The sequence below is a fragment of the Pseudopodoces humilis genome, chromosome 3 (assembly GCF_049639895.1).
Source record: "Pseudopodoces humilis isolate 2021_Gansu_Grassland_sample_001 chromosome 3, ASM4963989v1, whole genome shotgun sequence".
NCBI classification, from domain to species: domain Eukaryota; kingdom Metazoa; phylum Chordata; class Aves; order Passeriformes; family Paridae; genus Pseudopodoces; species Pseudopodoces humilis.
Window position 1 is genome coordinate 100,172,956 of NC_142202.1, and position 8,865 is coordinate 100,181,820.

At 38.3% G+C, this 8,865-nt stretch overlaps 1 protein-coding gene across 5 annotated transcripts in view; it reads right to left on the reverse strand.

Moving 5' to 3' along the window:
• Nucleotides 1-8,865, reverse strand: part of ROCK2 (Rho associated coiled-coil containing protein kinase 2) — a 94,064-nt gene extending 85,199 nt beyond the window's left edge. For all 5 annotated transcript variants that reach the window (XM_005521857.3, XM_014251442.2, XM_014251444.2 and 2 more), the window contains exon 1: nucleotides 8,694-8,865. In XM_005521857.3, coding sequence (XP_005521914.2) covers nucleotides 8,694-8,843 — 150 coding nt within the window. In that variant the 5' untranslated portion in view covers nucleotides 8,844-8,865. The remainder of the gene's footprint in view (nucleotides 1-8,693) is intronic.

Consider the following 8,865-nt stretch of genomic DNA (forward strand, 5'->3'; position numbering starts at 1 on the left):
AAAGTCAAGACAAATCCTTCAGGTCTGGAAAGATAATGAGTGGGGAATAAGGAAAATAACTTAAAAATACAATAAAAAAAGAAGCATGTTCCAGGTAATTAAACTAATACTGAAAAATTAACTTGAAAGCAATTTTTAAAAATGGCTTTACAAAACTTAACAATTTAGTAATAGGATTTTTTTTTTTTGAAAGTACACCTATTTTCAGCTTTCCCTATCAGATCTATAGCTCAGTTCAGGTACTTGCAATACCAGCATGGATACAAGTCTTAAGTTTAACAGAATTATTATTTTGTACTCACAGAGAAATAAAATTAACAGAGAATAATGTTTAAATTAATAGCAGCAGCTGCAATACAGTAATAAATTGTCTGTACCTCCTTGCCAGATGAGTAATTCAAGCAGTTCCCAGTCACTTTTTGTATAAAAGAACATAAAATAAAAGGGGGGAGGGGGCGTATTTTATAATCCAGGTTTATACACCCTAAAAAGGTCATTAAATTGAACAGGCCAAGAAAAAAAACTATAGTTTAATAATTGGGCTAACTTTTACTGTTGGAGAAGGAGGTCCTGAGATGTTCCCTAACGGAAACAGAACATGTATGCATACCCCTGGCATCGGAAAGGTTTTCATTACTCCCTAAACCAACTCCCAACTCCCTTCCAACATGGTATCATTTCCCACTCTTTGCCATTTTCCTTAACTGTTAGAAGGAATAATTCTACTCCTAATTTGAGAGACTTCATGGTTATTTTATCACAAAAGTTTAAAATCCCACAAAAACCCCCTAATTCAGAAGCCAAGCACAGTTATAAAATTGTGCAAGAAGGGGTGCAACCAATATTAAGTAACCCCGTAAGATCTTTTATCTATTTACTGCAGCTTGCTTCCAATGACTTTAGCTGCACATTTTATAAGACTATTATAATATAGCCTTCCCTATATAACAGATGGTTCTAAAAGTCATTTACAAATAAAAATCTGTGTCCTAAACATGCAACAAATGACAAGGCTTGTCTCCTTAATCTTGCACTTAATATAATCAGCACTAAACTGAAAACAGCCTAGAATAAACTAGTTTCAGAAACCACAAGGAAAACCAGTTTAAAACTATTTTCTGTATGAAATAGAACATTTTCATAGCATAGGCAGGCCAAACGTTTGTGTACCCCTCAACCAACACCTGTGCTATTACTGTTTCTAGAGCATAATATCTTTAAAAATATTCACATACACAGTACTGTGAATTAATGAATGCAGCACTCTTCATTTCAAACAAAAAAACAAAGAGGGTCAATCAAGTTGTACAGTAGCAACAAATGCAATCAGATTTCCAAATTCAGGGCTCATTCAATAAAAACAAATTCCCAAAGAACACCTGAAGATCCTCCTATGTATTCTATACTAGGGCAAATTTATACTGTTGAGAGAACTATGTTTGATATTTAATCAACAATTAAGCTATAGACTTTGGACGACTACCTATAATAGCAGAGATGTGGACAAAGAACAATGATGCGTTACAGCCTTTAAATAGTAATCAAGATTTTAGTTAAACTTTAAATAGCAATTGGAAGAAAGTGTGGAACTCACGCATTTTTTCTTCTAGTTGTTTATTTATTTGGTGACAGTAACAGTCAACATTATGTGTTTTGAAATTAAAAAAAAAATAGCAGTATTTGCTAAAGCTTAACTTTTCTTCTTTCATAGATGTTCAAGCCTACTTTCATGCCTGAATGTGACCTCCTCTTCATTTTCTCCTGAAGAAAAGTATGAGAAAATTCTTGTGTTTGGATGAGTCATCCAAGCTTTATCTTGCTCCATGTAGGATCCTGTAATTCTGTACTTTAAATACAGACTAATAAAGTCAGTACCCATGATTTAGAACAGTCAAAAGGCAATAGAGCAATCACCTGATTAGGTGAATCCTTAAGGATTGGAACTAAACACTTGGGCATAGCTTTTTTGTGATCATATTTTTTAATCACATAAGTCTATTCTAAATATTAAATTATTCTTCAGTACATCTTAAAAATAAAACTTCATCATCGCCATTTCATATAGCTGGAAATGAAGAAAGATTTGTCTGAAGCCATACAGTGATAGCAGTACATTAGGGTTCGACCCTCCTGCATACCATTTTTTTTTATTCTCTGTACCATCTGAACAACACTATCTTAAAAAAAAAACAGAATGATGAAATGACTATGGAATTAAAGTAACAATGCTGAACACTAATAACACATCATTAGTCTCCATCTGGGCACACAGAAAACACAAAGTATGTGACTGGCTACTTTTTGCAAAAGATATGACTTAGGTAAGTCGTTCTACATGAACTGTAAACTAAAATTAAAGACAAACATAATCAAAACCCCACTGTATGTGGCATCCAGACTGTTTTTCTTCTCATGTCTACCAACTTCTGCACCCTAGAACAAATGAAGGAGAGACTGAAAAGGAGGCATGTGTCACATGACACTGAAGAAATACATGTCCATCCAACAACAAAACTCCATACCTCACAGACAAATAAGGCCCCTCTCTCAATAGCTGTAACAGTAGCAGACAAACACAGAAAAAAAGCTAAGTCCATACCACATAAAGCACCTGCTACAGACTGAGACTATCCAACATAATGAAATCTGAACAAAATTCACAAAATCACAATCTTCCAAATATTCCAACTCCTTTGCACAGTAGGGGCCCAATCACTGACTTAAGCACAAAGTCTTAAAACTCTGTTAGTAGGTAATGAACATAATGTTGCCAGTGAAGGATGCAGGTGATGCTCCACCTGCACTCAGGCAGCTGTGGTGCAGGGCCAGGCACAGGGGTGCTCTCCGGGCAACATGGGGCTGCTTGGACACTGCACTGCTGCAGGAGCGTCACACACAGTAGGTGTGGCTGGGGAACTGAGCACTACATTCAACCTTGTGTTTACATTGCTAACAGCTCATTAAAATAAGTTTATTACTAGCCAAGTCTGCCAATATAAACATCATATTCTTGTTCTTAATCAATGGGATATACCAAGAAAAAAAGTATTTTTAATAAATTTGTTACCAGAAACATTCACTGCTTTTCAGAGTAACAGTTTAGAAGAAACCTTGGAAACAATATAGCATTCTTCCCCCCAACAGCCCCCCTTATGCTTATGAGTTATAAAAATACACAGATTTAATTTTTTATATCTTTCATTGTGAAAAATTTTATTATGAAATTTCAATCATTTTCATCTTTAAATCCAAAGTCAACTCCTCTGTGACACTGATACAATTCCAGTCATATTCTGTAGATCAAATACTGGCAAGAAATCATCAACTGATTGCTGTGGGGATTGGCTACTGAGGTAGCATTTTTCCTTCTTTTTAAATTAGGCAGCTTTTGTTATGGATTGCATTACAAGACAACGAGTCAAATGCTTTGGCACTGCTCTGCCATTAGTTAGAATTGAAAATGTACTTTAAAAAACAGCTTCTAATGAACATTTGCACACATTCCAACTGAAACTGAGACTACTAATATTTGGAAAAGTGAACAGTTCCTGAATTTTTATTCCTGCACATATAAAGCAGGAAAAAAAATCCTCTGCTGATTTGACAGTGTAGGTGCATTTATGTTTCTCTTAAATTGTTACAAAGATTGAACAATTGAAGTATACTAATGACACATTCTGCAATCTGATCAACAGAGATGAAATATCGGGAGTGAACATGCCTCTTGTGAATACACACGCACAAAATCTCCATGCATCTCGTGCAGCAGTAAAAAGGCCTGAAGCTGAGCAAAATGTCCTTTTTGCTTTCTCAAACCAGAAGTGAAACACTTTAATCCTAGTGTAGAAAAAAACAGAATATAAAAACACATAAAACTGTCAGAAAAATAGAACTATCTTTTTCCAGCTAACTATACTGCTATATATAAATCCATCAGAGGGGAACAATGAACAAAAGACAATTCTGTTTCCTTAAGGATCATAATTTTTAACTCTGCAGTAGATGCTCTAAAATTACAGATCAAAAATAGAACATTTATAGAAATATTTAGAAACTAAGAGAGAAATAACAGCACAGGAAATACAACAAATAAGAAAAGGTTATTTCTCCAAGAACAGAGAATCATCTGGTCTTCCAATTACTTAGAAGGCAATGAATTTTAGATCAGATCCTGCTAACTGCTACATTTGTATCTCTTCCCAGTACTTGCTGGCTCAAATTAACACAACAGACTGTTCTTACTGATTCAAAATTATGTGTGGCAATAAATTCAGGAAAGTGAAACAAGTTTCATATTAAATATGAAATACTTGGAAAGTTCCTAAGGCTAAAATCCTGCTAAGCGATACCTTGTATCAGCCATAATGACCTGTAGACCCTGAATTAACAGAGCTCAGCCTTGTGATCTGCTCAATTAACACTCTTGGTACAAGGTTAGCATCTACTCAGTTGATGAGATCTTTATGGACAGATGCCCCTATTAAAAGCATAGGAGTCACAGCTGTATCTCCAATCCACTTTTCATTAAGAGTAAAATTCCAGGGTCTTGATGGCAATGATCCATGTAGATGAACTTCTATTCATGTTCAAACTAGTGTTTGAATAAATATATATATATTTAATACACAGTTTAAATATGTGAAAATATATATATATATATTCAAATATACAGTTTACCTCTCAGCTTTATTCAAAGAAAAGAAAGAAATGGCAAATTAGTTCCGTTTTGGTTGTGGGTTTGGGTTTCTTCGGTTCTACGGCATGTGTATTCTGAGACACTTGAGCACTCTCCTGCTAATCATCTCTCCATTTCTCAGCCCACCATGCTTCCATTCCAGCATAGCCCAGCACTGCGCTCACAGTTTCACTGCTGCACTGCCTAATTAACAGTTTTAAGAGCTCCTTCTTTCAAAAGCTGACACAACCATAGCAGAACAAGCAGAATACACTCAACATTTTACACCTCCAGTGTAATGTCAAACTTCAAGCTTAACACTAAAATCCTGAGGCTTGCACTGATCAAGTGAGTCAAAAGGCAAACACCAGTGCCTTTCTCCGGACAACTGCACTAAAGCAGCTTCAGCCCAGACAAAGCACTGCAGGAAGAGGATGGTAAAATTTACCAGAGCTGCTCACCACCAGCACACAACTCAAAAGTTGAGTTCAGCATGTGCTGAAGTGATACAATTACACATGGCAAGGAAGCGGAGGTCTGGATTAGTTTTACACAGCCTACAGTGACCTATCTGCTCTTGTTTTAGACCAGATGCCATTCGCCAACGCACCCCTAGATAATATGTATTAAATACTATCAAAGATAACTCAGTTCATACTGTAGATAGGGCTTCTATGCAAAATCATAAATGCCCAAATGTATTTGAGCACTGTTAAGCTCTCCTTAAATTCAGCTGTCAACTCGGAACTATTCGGTAGGAATGTATTTATAGAAGGGTTTCTTATAGATCACCAAAGGTCAAATGCCATTAAGTGCTATCATCCATGTGTACATGCAGTACACATAAAAATGTCACTTCATTAAATTAGTGGATGACACAACTGGCAGAAAAGCAAATAATAAATATATGTTAGCTTTACAAAGTAATCTGCATGATCTAAATGTGTCACAGAAATGCAACACAAAAACAGGTTTCTATAACCACTAATGCACTGTTACATGCCCAAAAAGTAACACTGTACCATATAAAGCTGTGACAATATCAAAATTTTTTTATCTTACCATAGGCAACTTAACAACAGGCTTTCAACAAGGTACAATGAGAGAAGGAGCACTCGGTCAATGCCTCAATGAGGTTGCAATAACCACTTCCCTTTGTGGATGTCTTTGCTGACACCTACCATGGCACCGAGTACACAGTTCTATCATTCCTCTTTTCATCTCTTCATCAGACCAAAACCAGAAGAACCCCACCAAGTGCTGGCTGTGCATCTGATCTATGCTAATGAGTAGGAAGTCCTTCATGATTTTTTTTTAATTCAGCAAAAAAAGAGTGTTATTAACCATGCCAAATATTTTGGTCGGTTGATTGCTTTCTGGGATTTTTTTTTTTGCCTTCATAACTGTCTGTGACAACAAACTAAATGCAGAGGTCTCCATCTTGTAATGTCTCTGAACTAAGAATGCATAGGTCTTTTTTTAAGATATGCTTTAATCAAACACAAACAATTATGCTCAACACAGACATTAATAACAAGTGTTAAGGCACACAAGATAGCAAAAATTACTGATAGAAAATATATCAGTCTCTCTTGAGACCAGAAGGGGGATGGGAGAAACATAATCAATCAATGTATTTGGCTTCATAGATTCTCTTGCTGAAGAAACAGATGGATGTGGTCAGCCATCCTGTGGTCAGGAAGGTACACAAAGAAAGTCTTTTCATTTAGAGCCACTGAATAAAATATCTCTTGATGACACTGGAATTGCTATCTAGAGAAAGACAGCTTATTACCTCAGCTTCTCACGTCTTTCAAATTTACACCATGTGTTATAGATTAACAGCTACTTTTTCGCTTTTTACGGCTTCCCTAAAATAAAGCATGCACACAAAATACAGAATAGCAGCTGTTTATGACTTTTTACACTGTAAGGAAATGAATTCCATTTTGAATTCCATTCCACATTTTTAGTTTTGGTTATGTTATTTTTGGAGGATGAAATAGTGGCATTCCAGCTAGTCTTTTTAAGATGCTTTCCCTAACTCTCAGTTCATGTTGCTGTATTTCTACTTTTAACTGAAAACACATTTCCACCTTTGATAATTTACACTGAAAGTGAACTGTTCAGTAAACAAGTGTATTTTTCAATATGAATATGATGTTTTCATACTCAGACTATTTAGCAGCACACCAATGCAAAATTAATGTCAAGCTGTGTAAAGCAACAATACCAGAGACCAAAATAAAATGCTTTTACAGGAAATCTGTAGCAAATTTCCTAAATAAGAATAATAAATAGATCGTTATTTCATACATCGATATGTAGACTGCACAAGCTAGGAAATTTGATTGATTAGCATTATATTTTACTTGCTGCTAGCTTTTTAAACAATACTTACAGAGTGCAGAGAACAGTGATGACCTTTACTATAAAAACTATGCATTTACAACCCAGCTAACACTCTCCCATGGTTTGTTTTCTCAATGTATTACACGAAGCAGTCTACATTGCTAGCATATAAAACAAACAAACAAACAAATCAAGTTCTAAGCAGCCCAGTCTCAATTTTGTAGCTAGGATTTCTCTTCAGAAACATAAACATATTTTAGTGCATTCAATCTATGTCCAAGGCACGGGAGGTGAGAGAATAAAAGAATCATGCTGTTGAGTATAAAAGCAGAGTGTGAAAAAGTCTACTGGGGTTAAGTATTAACCCGATGCATTTTTCAGAACGACTGTACTATTTTTAACTGTTCATTTTTGGCCACAGGTCAAAGTTTTCCTAGCAAAATACCAAAGTGAAAATGCTGGGAGCGAAGCCCAGAGGCAGCTCTCTTTGCTATGGCCTAAGCAAAAACTTATCTGAATCCAGTCAGATATGTAACACTATTTCCCACTCCCCTCCATTGACTATGGGTGTCATTATGCCTCTGAACATCTGAGGAGTAACACAGCACCACAGCCTCAGGAAGAACATTTTTCAGATGTTATAGGAAATTCCTATATTCTCCACACAGCACAGGCATACATTCTGTTCAGTCAGTTCCCGTAGTTTTGGCCAAACAGAACTGAGTCATTTGAAAGCACAAAAAAAGACACAGTGTAAGTGCAGCTCTTGGAAGGACTAGGATGTACTCCCCCTTTTTCTGCTCCTCATAACTGGGACACATTGGAAATCTTGTGGTAGACTGGAAATATAAGTTTTGGGGACCCTAAAGTTCAGTTAAAATACTAATAAATATAATATTTATAATTATAACAACATTGATAGCAATAACGATAATAATCTCCCTTTCAGATCGTTAAATGGAGAAATCTAACCTCTTCCACACTTCTTCCCGAGGGCACAGATTACTCACTGAAGTGAACGGTATTTCATACACTCACATGGAAAAATAATATTTGAAAGAGGACACAGACGAATCAATTTGACCCAGTGAAAAAAAAATGTGACCCTACTGGACCCCTCAGCTACATTTCTCCCTTAGGCGTGTCCCCTTTTCCTGAATTATTTCCACATCACACAGCAACCTCAGCTTCACCAGGGCACGTTTCACAGGGGATGAGCGATGGGTGCCCGGCACCGCACACAAAGGCAGGTACTTCGGGGACGGACACACTGTGATTACGAGGCGCAAAAGCGAACGGTGTGAACGATGCTGGGAGGGAAAACAAGGCACCTTCCTCGCCCTGGATCGAATCGCGCCAGGGACGTTTCTCACTTTCCCCCAAATAAGATGTAGCTAATCGGTGAGCGCTTGCTCTCCTCTCACAGCGCCGTGCCCGTCTCCTCGCTCAATACAGCCCTGGGGGCGAGGGCCGCTCCCGCCACCTCCCTGCTGCCGGTGGCCCGGCCGGGGGCGTGGAGACGATCCTTCGTCCTCCCCCAGGAAAGCACTTTCAGGACGCGGGAGCCCTTTCCTTCCTTCCCGTTCCCTCCCGCTCGCCCGAGGCGAGGGCAGCGCTCCCTTTGTTCCCCCGCCGAGCGCTCCCCCCGGGCGCGGCCGCCCCTCACCAGCAGGCTCTCCACGTTGACCGGGGAGCGCGGGTCGCGGATCATGGACTCCAGCTTCCTCTGGCGGCCCTCGAGCATCCCCGCCGCCGGCTCCAGCGCCTCGGCCGCCAGGGGAGCCGCCGACATCTTCCCCGCCGGCTGCTGGCTCATCCTCCGGCCCGCCTAGTGCCGG